We start from the raw sequence: 23,241 nt of genomic DNA, 5'->3' as shown, positions 1-23,241 counted from the left end.
TATGAGACCTATATCTATGTTATTTGTTTTTAAGAATAATTCTAGTTCCCGGACTCTTTGATTTAGTCCGTTTGCGTTCCCAACAATTAATGTATAAATAAAACATAATATTCAATGACAAAGCTCATTTTTATCTAGGAACTTTTGTAAATTATTCAAAACTGTAGTTATTAGTTCGCTACTAACCTAACAGGGAGACACTTTGAAATTTGAACTTTTTTTACTAGCAACAAGATCTATATGATTTATAATTACACAAGTATACACGGTTTTTGACTTGAGGAACCAAAATCTGTTTCTAAGGGCATCAAATAATGTTAAGAGTCGTTTTCATCTGTTCGGGTTTTAAAGTTGAGGCGAATTTGAAGATGACCAAACAGGTAACCAATTACTAATAAAAAAAACAGTGATTTTGGGATCTAAACAAAATCAATGTTACTTTATGATTAATATGTCATTTGCTACATAGCATTAATATAGGTTTAAAATTAATTATATCGAAATAAATAAGTTAATAAAAATAAAGAAATACTGTTCTCTTACTAAATAATTTAAGAGCAGTGTTATCCATAAAGAAAAATATAGTTTTTATGGTATATAAAACCTTAATTAAATTGAGGCCTACTTTAGTTTAAGGTTTTTTCAGATTTCTTTATCAAGAAATGGAACTTTAATTATATATATTAATAATATATAATATTATATAATAATTAAGGATAATATCTTGAATTTAAATGTGTTTAATACTTTAAGGAATATTTGAGTATACATCATAGTAACTTTCAAATATAGTGGAGATTTCTATGCTATTTGTGGACAGTTTTACAGGATTGTTACGCCCTTGATTTCTGGGTTGGGCTGTGTTTAGGGTGGTTATTTATTAGGTTTTATAGCGGGATGTGCGTTTAATAGCTCGTAATTTGACTGTGCAGGCTCGTCGGGAGCCTATAGTTAAAATGTATGGCCGAAAATAATGAAAATACTGAACATAGTAAGTTAATACATTGCTAATCTCAAAATTAGAGTGGTTGGTTTTAGAGTTGTTTAATATATAATATAATCTCTTTATAAGAATTATAAAACACTATTATGTATATGACATAATATTATAAATAGTGATATTGAAGTCTTACACTTACACATAAAAGACTATTGGAGTGCAACTAAAAATATGGATATATCTTTTGTAAAATATCGATTTTTTTTTTCTCCGATATATCGATATTTTTTTTAAATATCGATATATCGAAATATCGATATTTTCTTTCGGCAGTCAACACTCCTAGACTGGCCAGTGACCAACTTAGAGACTATCCCGGAAGACATCCGGTCTTACCCAGCCTGGTTATTGGCGTGAGTGCGATGGTTATACCTTGTCGGATTTTTCACTGTGGCCTATAAAAACATTTACAATTACAATTACAAATATAAAGTACATCCATGCCACAGCAGGATTCAAACCCGCGACTATTGCAACAGTAGCAGGACCGTCCTGTGCCGGCTTGGTGGCGAAGTGGGTTCGAATCTTGCTGGGGCATGGTCATACATTTTTGTTTGTGATTGTTTAAAATTTGCGAATGTTCTAGACAAGAGCGTAAAATCCGACAAGGAAAACGATGCGTGACTGGGACGCCAGTAACCAGGCTGGGTAAGACCGGATGTCTTCTGAGATGATTTCTAAAATTGGTCATTCGCCAGTCGGTAGGCTTAATGCTGAAGGCCGTAGTTCGGAGCCCACGTTAAACTTTAGGCCCAATCCAGATAAACCCATAGTTGGTAAAGGGAGACTTTAAAATATACATAAAAAAAGGACCGTCCTGTCGCCTCTAGCACTCCGCCATCAAGCTGACAGTATCGCTTTTTTGATATTTGAGAATAGACAAAAATCAGAGGGAACTAAATAATATTGGCCAATAGGATTCGTATTTTCTAAAAAAGGTAAAAATACCTGTTATTGATATAGATATAATTCTTAGTTTATTTCTATACGGATTAATATGCTCTAATACATCATTTAGATCTGAAGGCAGACCTAATAAATATATATTTAACTTAATCGAAATACAAAAAGCTCAAATGTATACGCGCGATATTATCGCATTTTGAGCGAAATGTACGGGACCTCGAGTTGTACGAGTCGCTTAGTGAGTCACTAGGGAGCAAAGTGTTTGTTTATAGCGTAACTTATCCGTGGACTATAATGTCCTTTTTATATAACGTCGTCCGTTATGCAAAATGATTGATATCGGCGGCTTATCGGGTAGGTTTAGTTGTCAGGTTTGTGTTTGACTATTAAATTCGGTAATTACAAACGGACAGGGAGAATTGATGGATTGTTTACTATAATCAAATCTTTCATCAAGGATTATTAAAAAAAAACCTTGGCACAAAAGATGAACATCAATCTTAAAAATCAACTTACATATAATTTATAATTAAGATATGAGGGTATATTAAAAAAATAATGCCCATTAAAACAGAACTCACAAACTTCAAGTTTTCCATGTTTTTTGTAATTAAATTAAGTTAGTTCATACTGAACGTAATAATCGTTGAATATTGTTAAAAATAATCTTTCAAACATCTTCATGATTAGCTGAGGTTTTAAAGTCCTTTGTAAAGAAGACAAACAGTAACATATGTGTACGTCAAAACGGTAGGTGGGTGAACGTTATATTTATTTAGGACCTGTCAGCCTCTTGGGCTCAGCTTTTTGAGAGGTTTAGTTAATTTTCTTTGAATTTTTTGTGGCCTGTGGTTGGCTTGATTTCGGATCTAGAGCTGAGCTTGATTCGGAAGGAAGAGGTTCTATGTTCGTATATATTTTTTTATATATGTATATTCGCCGTCAATTGTGGGCTGATTTTCAAAATTCTTTTTTTATTCGAATGAGTATACTACCGATGTGGTTCCATTGGAACGAAATGAAAATCTGTTGGGGGAAGGGGGAAAATCGAGGGAAACGCTTAAATATCAAAGGAACGTATAAAGTGTTCACATATTTTTTATCTAAAAAAATCAGATATTAGTGTATAATGTTACTACTGGGCTAATGTGATAGAAAATCGAATGTCGTTCAGTGCAAAAGCCATTCAGTTTGCTTTTTAAACACTAACGATGAACGGAGGTCGCGGGTTTGATTCCCAGCGTGACCAATTATTTTTTTGTTCCTTAGTTAGAAATCACCTAGGCTAGGTAGCGGATCCCGAGGCCTGAATCGCTCCTTATTTTCTACAATTATTCTAACTGTCTATGATTCTATCTATCAGTTTCTTTAATTCTGTTTTTCTTCATACGGGTTGCACATTTATTTAGCCTATCCATTGTAGTATAAGATAAGTGCGTGGTTTATTGAGTAAATATTTAAAACTAAAAAGAGAAAAAAAATTTAATAAAAAAATTGACAACAGACTTCAAAAAATAAAAAAAGAACTCACTAAAAATTTAAAAAAAACACAAAAAAATATGTACATAATAATCGTTATAATAACTAAATAAAAATAAACAAAAACCTTATTTTACCTATCTAATACACGCATTTTATATTCTACCATATACGCACAATTTAGCTTAATACTTATCTAAATCTATTTATCTGTTTACAATATTATGTTAATTATTACCAATTGATCACTCTGAAGTCGGTGCCGAGCCTAAGAAATTTTTCTTATTATTTTTTAATTGTTATTGTACTATGTTTCACTTCAGAACATAGCTATTCACATGCCTTTTCAGAATTTAGTGAAGTAAAGCTACATTAAAATGGAAAACATTACCTCCCTTGCTGCTTTTGCCGGAGATTGACCCTTCTGATTCATATTAATTGCGATCAATGAAGTAGAGCTTTCTGAGCAGTTCTTTATTTATATGAAGGTACCAAAATTTATGTACGTAATAAAAGTTAAAGCATTCTTCAGGCATAGTATCAACAGGCTGACAGAAATATTGATAATGTAGCGGATAGAGATGCGCATTAATTTGATTAAAACAAAAATGTCGTAGTTAACAATGTATGGATAAGAAAAAACAAACCTAATCAATGTGCATACAAAATAAAATAATATACTTAATTTATTATATATATATATATATATATATATATATATATATATATATATATATATATATATATATATATATATATATATATATGTATACTTTATGTAATAATGTTTGATTTAATATTTTTTATCATAATCCATATCCATTTTGCTATCGATCTTTTTTGTTTTTACCTAAATTATTTCCTATTTTAACATTTCCACAAGCACTGCTGTTAGTTATAAACATTTCGACCCATTAATAGTTCAATAAAAAGTTTATTATACCTATAAACTATTTTATATTCCAGATAGACGAACGTAAATTTCAATTAAACCAAAATAACGTGTTCAAAAAAGAAAGCGAGCGCCCAAAGAAGCAAACTAACTCAAGAACATTCCGTAACGGAAAAGTTATACGAGTGTTGCTACCGAAATCTAACAAGCAATAACATATTTTATTGCAAGCTTTATTAAAGGAAAAATCCGACCAACTAGACGGACGGTTCTGACGGCTAACAAAGCGAAGTTGACTTTATAGTACAAACTTTTTGAAGCCATCATTATAATTAAATTTATAGGTTTACATGTATCAGCTGATACGAGGAATCACTAAGTGATGTTACACATCATCTGCAGCTTTCACTGGAAACTGGAAAGAAAATAGTGCTATAAAAGAAAGGTTTATTCTCGTTGAATTCCATATATCTATTTTAAAAACAATCTCAAGAAATATTTTGAATGCAAAACAAATGTTTATGAAATAAAAGTGATTCAAAAGATATGTGTAAATGTGGATAATGATTTTCATAGTTATAAAAAGCCCTTGATGTACTAGGGTAAACTAGTCTCCTTCCTGGAAGAATCCCCAACTCATGTGACCAACCAACCCCCAACCAGGGGAAATGGACCTTCTTGAGAGCAACTCCTTTACTTAGTACTCTGTTTAAACTACTTATTACTCTAAGTTCTTCTAGCAGTGCCAAAGTAGCACGCTTATGCCAGAATTTAGTGCCTTATTTAGTACTCTATAAATTAGGGGGATCAAAAACACATTTTATCATCGTAAGTAGATAAAGAATCTTTAGAGAAGAACACTTGTTTAATATACTAAACGATGTTTTATTTACACTTGTTTAATAATACAGGATATCATATTTATGTTTCTAATACATTGTTATATGACCATTGCTATCAATGTGTTTAAAAAGTACAGTATGCTCGCGTACTCATTAAAAAAGTGTAACCATATCCAGTAACAACATAATTCGTATGCAAGGATATCAATGAAATAAATTTTTAACAATACATTCATAATCATATTTAAGTAATTGCAGCAGGAGCTATAAGGCATCTTTATGCTCCCAAGAATAATTGAAAAAAAAACAGGGAATATTACAACCTTTGTAAATTTAACAATTCGCGATGTTTTCGCTCAAGATGATTTTGTGGGTTGATAATGATATCGACTTTTTAGAATAGAATATTATGATTAGTATGCATATAGTGTTCAGTTAGAGCCGAGTGAATGGTATGTCCATATCTCATAGATTTATGTACTTATCATCCTCCCAATTTATTCTATAGTTTATTCAAAGTTTTTTTCTACATACGCCATCAAGATGTTTAAAGTATTGCCTGCCGCAATTTGTAAATTCTTTTTAGAATCAGACAGTATTTTCCTTCTCATTTTATTGTAGTTAAAAAGAGACACATTGCTGATTAGTTTGAACACGTAAACGAATGAGCCTGTAAAAGTCGTCCTGTTGTCAGACGTACGCAAAATTCTTGAAAGGAATGGTGATAAGAGGTTATAATTCTAATCTATAAACGATTGTGGCTGTATAATTAAATGTAGTTTTTAGATATACTATAATGTTAAAACTAATTATATTTGAAAATATTTTTGATCAATAATTTTATTCATATTAGAATTTTGTTGCATGTCAAAGCCAAACAGAACTAAAACTTAGAGTTGATGCGGCAACATTGCGACATTTTGACGCGACAAATTTAAATGACGCATGTACAAAATAACTTTGAACAGTCTATATGTGCATTTTCCTATGTGGTTTTTTGATATAATTTGTATATTGTGTTTCTTTAGTACCTTTCTAGTGTCGTCTATTATTCTTTAAGAAGTGGGATGACTGCTATGGAAACCTTTTACTGTCTTATACTCTCCTGTTTTCTATTTTGTAATAAATGGGAGTTGGGTCTCATTGCTATATATAGCTGTATATAGTTTGAGGAAAGACACATCTGAGGTGATTAAGTCAATAGTTTTAATCAATAAACCCGGCTACAATCCTGAATCCGGAAAGTTACGACACCGTAAGTCTCAAGTAACGACAAACAACAAGACAAAACATATCAAACAAAATATATATATTAATAAATCCGATACAATTATTTTTTTAGTTCTCTACTTAATAGAGACATTTTTTTAAACACGTCATTACTATTTTTATTGAAACAAAATCAACATATTATGAATTGACGAATGGATGGAAAGGTTGTTCTCTTTCCCTTAAATATATCTAATTAAAAATAAACTTAAAAAGAAGTTGTTCGAGCAAGACATTGACGTCATGTAACATCTTGATGTTATTAAATATGCATATTTTAATTAAATTAATGAGTAGAAAAAGAGCATTTCTATCTTAAATATATATTGGCTGGTTCGCGAATATGTTTAATGAGGCTTCATCACTACACTCTCAGGTGAATCTAAGCTGCGCTAGGCGATTGAGAACGCGGAGGTAATGAGACAATTAAGGGACCGTAACCAAGGCAACCGGGAGAAGGGGGACATGCATGCAGAAGCATCATAAGGGTTCGTTGGTGAATAATCAGATTGCTCTTGCTAAGGCAGGGAGGGGGGAGGTGTTGCCTTAACCGGCTGTGACAGGAGTGGCGAGACATATGCCACGTGATGACACAACCATCTTCTATAGTTACATCTCAATAATAATTCATGTTTTAGTTCTGTTGTTCTTCATCTTTTTATATTGTCATTTTTATTTTTATTACATTCGTCGATTATACAGGATTTTTGACCTATCGATTATTTGCACTGTTATACGTTTGCGCTAGTAGAATTTACTTTTGTATATCTTTTGTCTTACTACACTTAAAGGCCACTTACCTACATATCTATTGTTTTCATACATTGGAAATATTTTGATTTTATTATGGCTCCTCTCTTTCTTTGTACATATAGATACAAAAAAGAGCGTTTGTGGCTTTTCAGTATATTTTTATCTGATGCCATTATTGCATTTGCAATATACTGCACATTTTGCAAATATATACTTTTTTATTAGACATTTTACAGAATTAGACTTATATATTTGATGTTTCAAATTTCTATTTTATTTTTAAGTATATTTTAAACAAGACTAGTGTTGGTGCCTTTAAATCACATATAGGACGGGTAATTTCTAATTTGTTCATCATTGTCTATTTAATAATATTAATATTAAAACTCATGCCAATGACCAAAGGACATGGTAAATGGAAAAGCAATGTGACTTTATACTTAAATGTTGTTACTGATTTATCTTCAACCATTGCTCTTCTGACATCGAGAGGGTTATGATTGAGGATGAAATTGAGTGAGATTTACAAGAAAATATTGAGGCTAGAAAATGTCGAAATAACACCGTGATTTCACACAACAAAGGTTTATTACTGGAATTATTAAAATTATTTGAACTTGTTGCGGTTGGATGGGTAGTAGAATATTCATATATTGAACTCTATTGAAGTTATAAGCAGGTCAACATTTATGTGGTTAGGTTATAGTGTATTATAAAAATATATATGTTATTATTTTAATAAGATTTATCATTTTAAAATGACTAAAACATAGTAAGATTTATAAATAAGATAAATAAATCGCCAACATCTCTTGGATATTGTACATAATTACTAATATATATACATACATATAATCCAAAACACCGTTTGTACCACTTAGTGGTGTAGATGTATCATATTTATTATCTATTGTCTCGTTCTCCATATATACAGTTTTTTTACATCTTTTTCTGCCTCAGTTTAGTTTTCTTGCTTCAGCTTCGCTTCGCAGTTTCGCTTAGATCACTATCAGGTTTTCCTTATCTCCTTCTTTGCATTCCAATATTCTTTTTACCTGTTTTGCTTCCTCCATGGGTTGTTTCCATGCGTATTTATCATAACACCAATTGATTTATCTACATTCTATCTATTGTTTCACTAATTCAATATTGAGTCGTTTTTATTTCTCTACTTCTGATCTGGTATATCTTTGTTACCCGAAGATGCTTCATACGTCATTTCTGATGTTTGAATTTTACTTTCATCTCTGTTTGACAATATTACGTCAGATTTTGACCGAAATTTGCTATAGAATAAGTGTTGAAATTGTAAATTGTTTTGAAGATCTCCATTTTGGTTATTTATAGCAACAATAATATGTTGGTTATAATGAATAGTTACTTATAATATAAGTAATAATTCATGGTTTCTTGAATTTCAATTAGGTGAATAGTTGGGCAATGATATGAGTTGATATTTTATGAAAAATCATATAGGTATATTTTCATGGTGAGAATGTAGCCAGTTCGACATGTCGACGTATAATTCTTACTATTTTTTGCTCTGAAGAAGGTCTATATAATTATATTTATTTTTTATTTGATTCATTTTTATTCTCTATTCTCTAATTTAATTACAATGCAACTACGTCAATGCCTTCCATTTTACTAAGCTTAACAATATATTAGAATAAGGATCAGTCGGTCCGACGGCAATTAATATTTCTGTTTTAACCTAATCATCCGTACAGGAGTATGACATATTTGAGGGTTGAGATAGCTACGTTTACAACGCATTTGTGATGAACTACGATGGGGATTTATACGTCAACGTCATAAATCGTAAATTAACATGTTTTGATGTTGTATCCCTCTGCATGATCTATGTTAATATATTTTTAACGTTTTGTCGGGAATAAAAACATATTCATTATGTATATTAATGGTAATGCTTGTATAAATAGATAACATACTTTTTAGGTAATAAATTTTGATAATATAGATTTTGAAATTTTAAGAAATAACTCTTTTTGTACGACCGATTTAGAAAAATAAGACCATAAAAATAGGGAGCCTTTTTATGAGTGTTTGAGGAACCGATAATATAGATTCAATTTTTATTGTTTATTGAACTTTATTGTTAAAAACAATCTCTAACAGGTCAATGAAAAACTTTTGAAAAACCCAGGCCTGATACATAGATGGCGCTACTAGAATTAAATCCATATGTTTTTTAGTTAGCCCTAAGCCTCAAAAGATGCGTGTATAAATTTGACAGCTGTCGGATAATTAGTTTGTGAATTATAGCATTTTGATTGTGAGGCAAAAGAGAAATCGTGTGATTTACAAAAGTGGTATTGAAATGCTAGAGTGACACTGGAATGATTATGTGGCTCTTGATGGAGATTACGTTGGTCATTGAAGTTAATTAAAAAAAACGCGCTTTTGAAGTTAATTAAAAAAAACGGCCGGGACTTTTCAGCCCATATAGTGCCACCTGTTCCCATGTTGGAAAATGTGTGTTTTACGCTATCAAACAAAACTAAGAATGTGTACAAAAAGTAATATTAAATAGCCTAGCAGTACCAAATTGTATAGCAATGCATAAATAGTATGTTCTTAAAAAAGTCTTTTAAAATTATTTATTCCAGTTCGAGGGAAATACTCCTAATTCAGCTAGTCGGGTAGCTAATTTCTTTTATATATTTCTTTTTTTTTTGTTGTTTATTCTGGATAACACAAAGCTCGAATATGTTAAATAGACAAAAAGTGACGCGTTGTCGTTGTATACTAAACAATTACCAGTTTAATATTCGCTAATCCTGTTGTACCACATATTAAACTGAGATAACAGTATAATTATATGTAGATAACATTATAACAAGATCATTACGTTACCTCAAATTAGAATTAAGTTTTCAGCATATTGTCTACCCCGCAAACTTATCTAGCTCAATTCAGAAGGACAGAAAATTACAATATATACGCGTTTCCCTACATGTCCCCCCTAAATAAGCCCGAAGCAGTTTAGTTGCCGACCCAATTTAAATACAAATCGGTATAGGGGGCGGTGTGATATGGGCGTGGGGATGAGGAGGACAAGTTTACGATTTCCATCCCCTTAATGAAACCGAGTGTTAATGGCCCGACAGAAATAGGGTTAGTCTTAATTTAATTACAACGGCTTCAACGCCTTAGCGTTGATCTTGTTTGTATTCGGGTAATTAGCATATACGGATTCTCGTTAAACGTTACGTCAATAACTTGACAGAGGAACGCTGGGACCTCGAACGGCAGACATAAAGTTAAATACAACGGGAACGGGATGACTATGCCGGTATTTCTTAATTAAACTCAAACTTTAACGACTGGTGTTATTTTTTTTGTGGGCGATGCGAAGAACTATTTTTTACAAAATATGTCGAATAACAGGTCACTCGAAAAGTCCCCGACCTACCATAGTAAAACACATGTTTTTGGCAAAATTAGTTTTTTTTTATTCAACATAATTCCCTTCAAGGGTGATACACTGATTATACCGACCCTCCAACTTTTCGATACCATTTTTGTAATACTATTTGTCCTTTGCTTCAAAATAGGCTTCAGTTTCGGCGATCATCTCTTCATTCGACGAAAATTTCTTCCCAGCGAGCATTCTTTTGAGATCTGAGAACAGGAAACAGGCACTGGGGGATCTGGAGAATACGGTGGATGAGGAAGCAATTCGAAGCCCAATTCATGGATTTTTGCAATAGTCTGCACTGACTTGTGACATGGTGCATTGTCTTGGTGAAGCAGCACTTTCTTTTTCTTCAAATGCGTCCGTTTTTCGGCAATTTCCGCCTCAAACGGTCCAATAACTCTATGTAATAGTCGCTGTTGACGGTCCTTCCTTTTTCAAGGTAGTCAATGAAAATTATTCCATGTGCATGCCAAAATACAGACGCCATAACCTTGCCAGCCGACTGTTGCGTTTTCTCATGCTTTAGAGCGAGTTTATCGTGTGCAGTTCACTCGGATGACTGTCGAATGGACTTCAGAGTGAAATAATGGAGCCATGTTTCATCCGTTGTCACATATCGTCGTAAAAACTCAGGTTTATTAAACTTGATCATCTTCAAACCCTGATTCGAATCATTGTTTTTGGTCAAAAGTGAGATCGCGCGGCACCCACTTTGTATAGAGCTATCTCATACCCAAATATTCGTGAATTATATCGTGTACACGTTCAGTTGATATTTTTAGTGTTTGCTATTTCATTCAATTTCAATTTACGGCCATTCAAAATCATTTTGTGGACTTTTAAAATGTTTTCGTCGGTAAAAACCTCTTTTGGGCGTCCACTGCGTTCACCGTCTTCGGAGCTCATTTCACCACATCTAAACTTATCATATACATACAGACAGATCACTGTCTCAGATTCGTTCTAGAATAAATTGGATCAACTCTGACGTGTCCGTCTCTAAAATGGATACAGATTAAGGGGTATGTATAAAAAGATCCTCTAAATTAGCAATTCGATCTAATGTTTGCGTACTATAGAAAGACTAGTGATTCCATTTCTCTAAGGAACAATAGATTGTACTGAAAGGATCTTCAGAAAACATAACATCAAAATTGCATTTTAACCATACAGAAATTTTTCTCAGGTGCTTGCTAATTCTAAAGCTGCTGCAAATGTATCTGCTAAGTGTTCATAAGAAAAACCTGGATATGGATAAAATAACATGGACGCTTTGTAAGATATGGTTACAGAGTTCAGTCAGGTCTGGCCGAATACTGGATGGATACTGATCATAACATTCTAGGTATTAGCCATTTTACAATTTCGGAAAAAAAACTTTAACAGGGTTTTGAGATGTATAAAACACAAATATAAAAACACAGGCAAATATCTATAAGATCAATACTACCTGGTAGGTCATCATCCCGGTTTTTAAATTATTCAACAGACCATGATAAGCACTTACTTAAATTGCTGCCCTAAAAATACAATTTGTAACGATTACAAAATGTCGGCTAATTTTACTCAATGAATGTAGCTCCAATTCAAAAGCCAATAGTTCAGATATGAATGACGGTTCAAAGTCTCAAGCTTACTATAAAATAGTTGTTTGTTTAACAGATTGCGTTTATTCATTGTCGTTTCTCATCAAATGACAGATTTGTAATTAAAAAACAATTGTGATTCCTGATATATAATATAATAGTATTAAAACTATCTTAACCAATCTTAATTTTAGAGATATAACATTTATCGTATTTGAAATTTTATATTCGGAATTTTTAATTAAAATATTATAAAGTATACATATAAGTTTAACAATATTAACAATATCGAAGAAAGGATACCGAATGACTGTAATTATTGCGTATGTTTGAAAGTTTAATAGTTAATTCATTACATCATTAGGGATTTAATGTCTCATAAATTGTGGAAATAAACCGGAAATATTTGATATTATCCCCAGTTCTGAAACACGTCTTAATTAACTATATAATATAGACCTTCAGCTTTATTCCGAATGCTATTAACTCCATCTCCAACTGTCGGTGATTATCTATGGGGATAAGATCAGTGTACTAATTATATGTATAACTTGATAACATTGTTAATCGTTAAAAATAGTGTACAGAATTATTTTTTCTTATCAATATGGGGGATATATTTTTCACTTTTTCTGTTAGTATTTAATATCTACTTTGGAGAAATTACATGCTTTTAAGACTCTATAAGAGAGACTTTTTTAACTTTAAATAAAATGAATGAATGAAATAATTTTCCTGTTTGTATATACGGATTGTGCAATATGCTCTTTTTCGACCGTTTTTCTTTCAGGACTTTGCTTCAAACATCAGTTGTAATCGATAGTGGTAACCCACGATAATTTTATTCCAGTCTGTTTTTTCTAGGGCTTTCGGTTATTTATTTCAGTAATTTATCTATTGTTGGCCAACGATTAGTTGTATGACAATTGTAACTGGCATGTAACAAATTATTTTTGGCGCTTGCATGTATGCATGTAACATGTATCTTAGCGATATCTATTGGTGTAAATGCGAAGTACACATGCAAACAATCTAACCTAACTGTTAAAATCAATTTTTCTATTAAATAAGAGTTTTCCTTTTAGTACTAATGGGTTATTCAGGGAACACAGATGTTTACCATAAAGCGTTCAAAACTAGCAGCTTAGAACTTAATAACTGATGATCAACTATTTCCAGATATTCACTTGTGACGAGAAAAATTTAAAAGGGGGAAAATTTATACTATATGAATTGACTTAAGATACCATTTTAAACTGTTTCATAACCACGGTCTCATTGCTTGTCAGAAAAAAAGAATAGTTTTCTGTAATGTATTGCAAGCGGTGATGAAAACTGCATCTAATAAAGGAATCACAAGGCCATAAATCTTTAGTTAGTTCCGAAAACCATTGCTGTTCATATGATGGGATCAACAACACGAAGGGAAACGAAGAAAACTGTTACTACAGATGTCTAATAAAGTCAATTGAACAAACGCAACGACGTATTGTTACCAAAAAAGACTAACAATGGTAAGTAACAGACAGGCATCTTTTTCTTTGTATTCTTAATATATGTTTTGTTTTTTCAAGTTCATCATTCCTTTAGTACTCTAATTTAGAGACTTCTGTATCCCATTCGTGGTTGGGATATCGGAGAAACACAAAAATTACGTGATGCCTTTTAACAAAACCCCATCAAGGAAACGCTGCATTGGTTCGACTCATAACTCATATGTTGCTCTGACGAAAAGTGCCGTTGGCGTGTCCTGAAGACCATCCAATAAGAAATAGATTACAGTATTTTGAATTATATATATCATAACAATTTTTCCCAATAAATGCCTAATACGAAAAAATGCTCATAATACATGTAAGCATATTAACTACTAATTTGATATCTTGTACATAAATAACAGAAGTGTTCGATGTGAAAGAGCACAATTATGTAATCAAATGTATATTATTAAAATTCAAATTAATTCACAGTCCTAGTATATTAAACGAACCATAACGAAGTTAACTGATTGGCTCTCGTTTATTTCCTACTTAAAAACCAGACCGCATTTAAAATAATAGTTAAAACAGAGAATTAAGCTCAATCAAACGACCTACCATTCTACAAATTAGATTGAAATAGAACGACACGATTTAACGATATCCCCGATATTGAATCATGGCTTAATTAACTGCATAATGCAAACATTTAACGTCGCTCGGCTAGGACTATTAACCCCCACAGCTATTCCTCGCGTTCGAAAATTCCCCCCACGGACCAAATTAACTCCCCAGAACTATTTATAAGTTCGCTTCCGCGTTGTTCTTACTGAATTTTAAAATTCCTCTCACCCGCGGCCAGATGGAGAACTTGATTTTATACGCGAATTTTCGAATAATGACTCTAGTCGATATTTAGTAGTTATGTTTATAGCTCCTATTGATAATTTATTGGTAGTTTTTGCGGTTTAGTGTCCTAGTTGTAACCAATATATATATATATATATATATATATATATATATATATATATAATATAAATATATATATATATATATATATATATATATATAAATTGGACATATATATATATATATATATATATATATATATATATATATATATATATATATATATATATATATATATAAATTGGACAGCTGTTGGATCATTAGTTTGTGAATTACAGCATTTTGAGTAAAGCAACCTTGGTTATTGTGAAAAAATGGATAAAAAGGAATTTCGCGTATTGATAAAATATTGCTTTTTGAAGGGAAAAAATCCAGTTGAAGCAAAAACTTGGCTTGATGCCAAATTTTCGGATACTGGTCCAAAAAAATCAACCATCAAGGATTGGTATGGTAAGTTTAGACGTGGTGAAATGAGCACCGAAGACGGTGAACGCAGTGGACGACCAAAAGAGGTTGTTACTGACGAAAACATTTAAAAAATCCGTAAAATGATTTTGAATGACCGTAAATTAAAATTGAATGAATAGCAGACGCTCCAAAGATATCAAATAAAACGTGTACATCATATCATTCACCAATATTTGGGTAAGAGAAAGCTCTGTTCAAGGTGGGTGCCGCGCGAGCTTATTTTTGTCTAAAAACAGCGACGAGTTGATGATTCGGAGCAGTGTTTGAAGATGATCAAGCGTAATAAAACCGAGTTGGCCCCCTCATTTCACTCCGAAATCCAATCGACAGCCATACGAGTGGACTACACACGATGATCCCGCTACAAAGCGTGGGAAAACGCAACAGTCTGCTGGCAAGGGTATGGCGTCTGTATTTTGCGATGCGCATGGTATAATTTTCATTCACTACCTTGAAAAAGGAAAGACCATCAACAGCGACTATTATATAGCGTTATTGGACCGTTTGAAGGACGAAATCGTCAAAAAACGGCCGCATTTGAAGAAGAAGAAAGTGCTGCTTCACCAAGACATGCACCGTGTCAAAAATCCATGAATCCATGAATTGTAACAGAGAGCTCAAAGATGGGCCAAAGATATTTCTTTATTTCTTTTCGTGAAGACCTGTATCTACCAATTAGTATACTATTATAACCAAGTTTTACGACGTGACATTACAGCAGTACAGTAGGAATTGACGACACCTTCATCACAGATCACAGATCATTCAACAGCTGTTGATGCCGGAAAATCCTGCTATATTTCTTGGGTGATTTGTGTTTCTGTGATGATTTGTGAGCTCAGAGACAATGTCCTATCCCCTGTTTCTCCATGCATGTGGATATATCATTCAAAATAATTTTTTACAACTCATTTAGAAAACATTTCAGTTTTTTTCGGATAATAGGTCTTAACATAAATAAAAGGCTAAGTAATGTTGTGAAACGGAATTTTTCCATAATAAAGTGTTATTTTTAAGATACAAAAGGAAATTTATTCATGGACTATCTCCAAAGCTATTACTATATTATTTTTAACAAATTGACATAACAATTATTTGAAATCAAAAGCAATGAAGAAATAATTTATTTTATTTATTAATCGATCAAATATTTATCCTCAGAATTAGCTGAAAACTTCTATAAATGTGTACTTGTCAGATCTGCAGCAATAGCGATTGAAAAAATATCGAAAACCGAATTTAGTGCTCTAAAATATTAAAAGACCGTGAAAGCAGTGAAATTCCGATAATTAAACCAGATTGGATTCTAATTTTTGAGTTTTATAGCCTGAGTGCGATATATGTTTCAGTTCCTTAGTCATATCACCATTGGTTGAGATTGAAACTGAAACAGAGATTGCCGAGGTAGAAGCTGCAGCCAAATTTGCCAATCTGACCAAATTTAAAGGTAGCTAATTAAACATAAAAACGCAAAATATAGTATTGTAGCTAAATTTATAACTATAAAAGTGCATTTTTCTAATTGTAAGAAGTATTTGTACATTTTTATTTGATGGTCTGCAAAATAGTTTTTAAGTAAAATAATAATATTTTCGTTTTCATAAAATATAACTTAAAATCCGGTCTGGATTATTCGGTCGACCAAATCTACCATGCCAGATTCTTCAATTTTCGCTGCGTAGCTAAAGATTAATTTTCATGGCAGAAGCCCAGCACTTTTGTTGTTAATCAATTCTGGCCTTTTTCTGATTTTCTGCTTTAATTACATTAATTGTTATTAGTGGCGAGCCGAATTAATGATTTTCTCAAATTTGGGCATTCATCTGCTTTGGTGCCAATTTGTGCTTTGCATCTATATTTGTAAAGCTTCTTCGGGATTTAACTACGATCTTTCTCGCACATTAGTATTTTGCGTGATTCACTTGTTAATAGTCCGTAGCTTTTTTACATGTATTCTTATTTAAATAGTTCAGTACTACTTATGGTAGAAATTTAGTTCCGTAGCGATATCGTGAGACGAAATATGTCAGTTTATCTCGATATTTTGAAACATTTTATAATTTTTTTAATCGATTGATTTGAAATCATGACTAATTTCCGGAATGAAAATGCGAAAACGAATTCTGATATTGGTGTTCATCACCGCTCATCATTGTAAACATAACACAATTCGTCTTTTTGAAGAAAAAAACGGGAAAAAGACCTTCTGGAATTTTCCAAGCGCAATAAGATTTGATTGACCAAACGAATGACAATGGCCTTTTAGATGACTTAATTCAACAGCAATTACCAGAGATATGCAACTTTAAAATAACAGATATATATATATCTGTTATATATATATATATATATATATATATATATATATATATATATATATATATATATTTATATAATATTCATCCAAATTATAGACAAAGAAATATTACTTATAAATAGAGTTTTTTAAAATCTCTTGACCTTTCAAAGACAAAGAAAACTCGAATTTCATTTAAACGACAAAGAACAATAGACAGCTCCCTGGAAAAGGTTAAAAATTGTTTAGTCCAAATAATAGAAGAGCGAGAACGTCTGCTGGAAATAATTCCCAGACGAGACGGTCGACAATTCAAATTCGAAATGGGAATCGGTTCGTGAAAAAGGTCGTGTTTTCATAACGTGACGATACGGTCGCCGAGGGAAATCCCGACGGTATAAATGGTCGACGGGGTGGTCTAATCCCCTATTCTAAACAATCCCGGAAGAGAATCCCCTCCACTTTTAATCAAAAAATGAAAATTAAAGGGAAAACAGGCCCGTTGTGATCCATTGCAGCACTTTAAGAGTTATCCACTCTGATTGTTCGAAGCCTAACGGTCCACGGTTGCAGCGCTCTGTAGGTTTGTTGGAGGGAGAGGTTGCGATTGTGATCATTTGTTTTGGTGCTGATGGAAGGAAATTAAATTATATTCTTCTACGTTCCCCAACGCCAGTCAAGCCTATAATAGAATTTGGGGTAGAAGGGATCGAGCTGTTATAAAAAGACGCTAATAACACATCACATTTCATTCATTCATACATTTTCATACATTTCAGTTCATTATTTCAGTCATAGAGCTTTTACGTCTGTTGAAACGACGTTATTGCCATTTTACTGATTACGTAACTGTGTTCAAAACTTTTTCATTGTATTCCAGTTTACTTTGCTCGCATCTGTACAATATCACGGCTGATGCATATATTACTATAAATATAAATATACCCCCTTAAGTATAATTAAGTAATAATGCTTCCCAATTATCATTTTTCCTTACGGGTAAATTTTTAACGTGTCCAGTTTTATGCCAAAACAGTATTGGTATGGATGTAATTGCACTATTAATTTGAAAACTTGAATAGCTAAGACAAAGAATGGTGATTCTGTCCTGTCAGAAACTAAATGTATGTCCTCTTGTACCTCAAAGATCTGATGAACACCTATTGGTCGATATTTGGTGTTAAGTTGGTTCAGATCCGAACAATAGGGTGTGTACCGTTTTAGCATTTTTATTCTTATTTAGAGTCTCCCTTTTACCAACTAGGGTTTATCCGGACTGGACCCACTACTTAACGTGGGTTTCGAACCATTGTTGTGGACATCCGGTCTCACCCAGCCTGGTTACTGGCGTGACTGGGATCATTTTCCTTGTCAGATTTTACACTTCTGCCTTTCCGACATTTCCAAATATAAATAATTACAAACATAAATTGACCAATCAAGTCGGCTTTTAATATATAATTATTGTGCGGATCCAAGCCTAATGATATGCTATTTGAAATATCTCGAATAACTGTTTAGTGGAACTATAGTTCGATTGTTAGCACATGCATCATCTAATGTGCGCACAACTTTTTGAAACCCAAAACAAGTGTAAATAGTACTCACATTGTTTAATAGTGTACCTAGGGCTCTTATTGAATAACTTATTATATAACTACAATAAAGTTCACATCATTGTATATTTTTAAAATAATAAACCATGAAAACGTGACGAATTTGTGGGGCCATTTATATTTGGATATTGATATAACTTTAGTTCGTAATAAATTAATATTATTTATCAACATAACCTATTTATAAGAATAATTTTACTTATGCACTGTACTAATTCTTTCCAAGTCAGATGCAATATGAACAACATATTCAATCCAGTAATTTCTCAAAAATGTCCTGTCTCTTTATATATGTAACTTTATATCTTTAACTGTAGGAGCCAATTATGAGAAAAGTCAGCTAACTATGAGATAATTTTTAATGTGCTCTATTGCTAAGCCCAATTATCGATAGATTCTCTGCTGTTGAATTAATATATTTAAAAATTAGAATACAAAATAATCTCTCAAAAATGTTTACGATAAGTTCAATTTTGTCCAAGCTTTTCTCATATCCATTCAAGTCAAAATACGGATTTTTCGTCTAGAATTACTGACTAACTAGAATATTTTAATAGACAATAGTTTGTTCAATAAATTTTGTCGTTTGATATAAGGTTTTTTAGTGAAATAAAACACTGGCACGATAAAATTACTATGTTTGTTAATAAACATAAAAAAAATAAGACTAAAGCACTGATAGTGATTCTTGGCACTACTTGCATGAAAATGAATATGTTTAATTTGGGGTATAATTTTGTGTTTGAAAGGTCAGTTAGTAGAGGTCAACACTAATTTAGTAAAGTCTGGAAACAATTTACAATTTGGATTCCGAAAAGCAACTCGAAGTTAGTAATTAGTTTTAAATAAAGTTAAGTTTCAGTTGGTTATCACCACATTAGCCTCTATTTCGTATCTGAGTGTACCTTAGTAAGAAAAATATATTATTTAGTTAGAGTAAAATCTTGTTCATGTTTTATGTGCGTGTATATATCATACAATTTTGTATTAAAATATTTTTTAAAATGGTGTTTGTTTGCTATTCTGTGTTTTATTTGTTTCTCGTCTTCAACAGTGATGCATTGAGTTCAAGGATTCTATGCTTTTTAAGCGATTTTTAAAGATACATTACATCCACTGCTTGAATAATTTCCAGCTCACAAATGTACGAAAGTAACTTAGGTATTCTCAAATTTTATTTAATATATCAGAAAATACCTTAAATATATTCAATATAACTCAGATATCAATACACTGAGCTCTCTAGTGTAGAAACTTCATAATATTTATCAAGCAATAATTTATCTCATTTAAATTACCATATTCCTTAATCAACATGAAATATTGCCACTAATATGAGAACAATAAAATATATTTAAAGAGTTTTCTCACTAAAACCACTCTTTCATTCTCAAGTTGTAAATTAATAGCTGAAAATACATCTATATTGACATATGCCGCTTGATGATTAGTTCTATCCAAAAATAACATCGTTTCAATAACACTAATGTTTTTGAGCTATGATATCATTAGACATTTTATGTTACATACCTGTCACTAGAAACAAATATAACTTCAAAATTGGGCTCCTTTTTTCTTATAAGTTTATACACATCGGATAGTTGTGGTGTAAAAGCTCTGCAAGGTGGACACTACAATAAAAAGAACGAGTAATTGTTGTTGAATAATCATATTTTGTAATAAATTACCCAATTAGCAGAAAAATAGAATCCTCTTACACCGTCTGGTAAATCCCGATATCGTATGTCACCCTGTGGGTATTTCATATGTTCCTGATAATAGAATCCACCAGGTTGAAGAACGATATCTTTTAAAACCTATAAAAATAAGAAAAGGCAAATTACAAGTAGTTTTGTGGAAGGTATTATTATTAAAAGCTTACTTCATCAACAGGTCGAGGTTGCCATGGAAAATTAGTACCATTAGGGTCTTCCAGTAATTTTTCTTGGGCGGATACGCTGATTGTGGTTCCATCTTTGTCCAGAAGTACCAACGTGGGTACACCAGATTTAATTCTGTACCTTCTGCTCAGTCTTGTCTGTAATTTATACAACACGTTTTAATTTTTTGTTTTATTTTTTTAGATTTGGTAGAAATTATAATTGAAAACACTACTTGATTTAAATTTAAGCATATTTATTTATCTTATAAAACAAAAAATCCAATTTAAATATTTGTACTTAATCTAATTTTCCCGTTTATTTTTCTCGTTTTTCCTTTCTCTCCCTATCAGAATGATAAGTGATTGTTTTTTATCCGCACGGTAATGTTTAATACAAATGAATTGCTGTTTCGCGTTTTATTTTGAAAGCAGATAAGCAGATAAACACACCGAGAAAAATAACAATGGAGGATAGGAAAGCATGTTTGTTTAAGAATTTTAAATTTAATTGAATATATCATATGTATATGTAATTTATCTATTTTTGGATAGATATACTCCAATGGTTAATTAACTTTAATAAGATGTATTAAATCTCTAAAAATACATAAATATTCGCTAGTAACTAACTCAACTAATAAGTAATTCCGTTTTTACAGTGACAGCAATTTTAAAGATATATATATATATATATATATATATATATATATATATATATATATATATATATATATATATATATATATATATATATATATATATATATATATATATATATATATATATATATATATATATATATATATATACTTCATCATTATTTTTTTAGTCATTATATTCTTGTGGAAGCTTATAGGGAACATGTTCTGTCTAAAACCAGTGAAGAATATAAAGAATATGACGCCTTACTGAATGATGATCAATACAATATTTTCATACATGACCGTCACGAAATTAATCAAAAGGAACTGAAGGTAACATAAACTGAAGCCTATTAAGAAATTTATTTGTGATTTTGTATATTTCGAATTTGCTTAGCTTGCTTTGCTTAGAAGTACTTGCATGATACCTCTTGGTAAAAATTCGAAGTGTTTGACATTTCTCTACTTTAGATTTTAGGATGTTTATTACATTTGTTGTAGAAATAAAATTTGTTGTAAAAGTCAGTGGTTTTTGCAGGAGCAATTGCAAAATTTATTACACAAACACACTGCTCAAATTGTTAAAGACCTTTCAGATAACCTAGAAGTTAATGAACTGTTTTCTGACGCTTACACGTGATATCAAAAATCCAGAAGGAAATTGCGTCAATGGTAGCGGGACTTTTGCCCCACTCTATATAAATACGACTGAAATTTCATTCATAAAATCTATTCAAAGTAGTAGTGAGCTCACATCATCAATATGTATAAGGTATTGCCTATTGCAGTTTGTAAATTCGTTTTAATACCAGTCAATATTTTCTTTCTCATTTTATTTCACTTAAAAAGAGATACAATGCTGTTTGATAGGTTCGAACATGTAAACGAATCAGCCTACAATAGTCGTCCGGTTATCAAATGTTTGCAAAATTAATAAAAACAAAGTGTGTTCAAAATATTAGTGATAATAATAAGTTATAAACAGCCAAACATTGTTTTTTTGTTTGCATAATTAACTGTAGTTTAAGTTCTTAGTTTTAGATTATGCATTAGATATTAGATATTATTTTTATAACATTATTTTTTTACATCAGAATTTTGTTATAGGTCAAAGCCAAAATGAACTACAGCCAGAGTTGATGCGGCAACCTTACGACGTTTTGACGTCATAAATTTGGAGGACCTGATTTCACTGTTATTTTGGATATACTATAAAACTATTATCATCATAAATCATCCAACAATGTTAATAAGTGTTATCGTTGAAGAATATCCACGGGCCTAAGAAACGATTTCTTACGAAAAAAAAGTTTTTATTGGTTCGTTTTTATTGTCAAACCGCGTAATCAGTGAAGTCCGCAATGGTAATCTGGATTTGGTGTTTACGTTATTTGAATGATTTTAAAGTATACGAAGGCGTAATTCGACTCCTCACTTCCTCGTGTCAAGGTTCTAATAATAGTCGTGGAGTGGTTCCACTGCCTATTGGGCCTATTTTTGTTTGTGAAAAATGTGATGTTTACATGAATATTGAATGAAACGAACAATTCGTACTTGTATTTGTTTACATTGGGCACAAATATTGGATTTTTTCGTCTAGAATTACTGATTATCTGGAATATTTTAATATATAGTAGGTTTTTCAATAAGTTTTGGATTTGATAGAATACTCTTCTAATAATCTACTAATTTGTGTGATGTTTTCAATGTTTTTTCTAATGAAACAAATAACTGGAAAGATTTGAAAACACTATGTTAATAAACATACAAATCAAACTAAAT

General features: G+C 31.5%; 1 protein-coding gene across 2 annotated transcripts in view; it reads right to left on the bottom strand.

The window, feature by feature from the left end:
* LOC143193998 (nucleoredoxin) overlaps positions 1 to 23,241 on the bottom strand; it is a 103,691-nt gene that overhangs the window by 34,637 nt on the left and 45,813 nt on the right. For both annotated transcript variants that reach the window (XM_076400525.1, XM_076400526.1), the window contains exons 3-5: positions 20,819 to 20,974; positions 20,625 to 20,753; positions 20,467 to 20,567 (exon numbers count right to left, since the gene is read on the bottom strand). In XM_076400525.1, coding sequence (XP_076256640.1) covers positions 20,467 to 20,567; positions 20,625 to 20,753; positions 20,819 to 20,974 — 386 coding nt within the window. The remainder of the gene's footprint in view (positions 1 to 20,466; positions 20,568 to 20,624; positions 20,754 to 20,818; positions 20,975 to 23,241) is intronic.

The sequence above is a fragment of the Rhynchophorus ferrugineus genome, unplaced genomic scaffold, assembly GCF_030347505.1.
Source record: "Rhynchophorus ferrugineus isolate W39M unplaced genomic scaffold, kcgeb_rfMv2 rfM3, whole genome shotgun sequence".
NCBI classification, from domain to species: domain Eukaryota; kingdom Metazoa; phylum Arthropoda; class Insecta; order Coleoptera; family Curculionidae; genus Rhynchophorus; species Rhynchophorus ferrugineus.
Note: the sequence above shows the minus strand (reverse complement) of the source record. Positions and strands in the feature narration are given on the sequence as shown.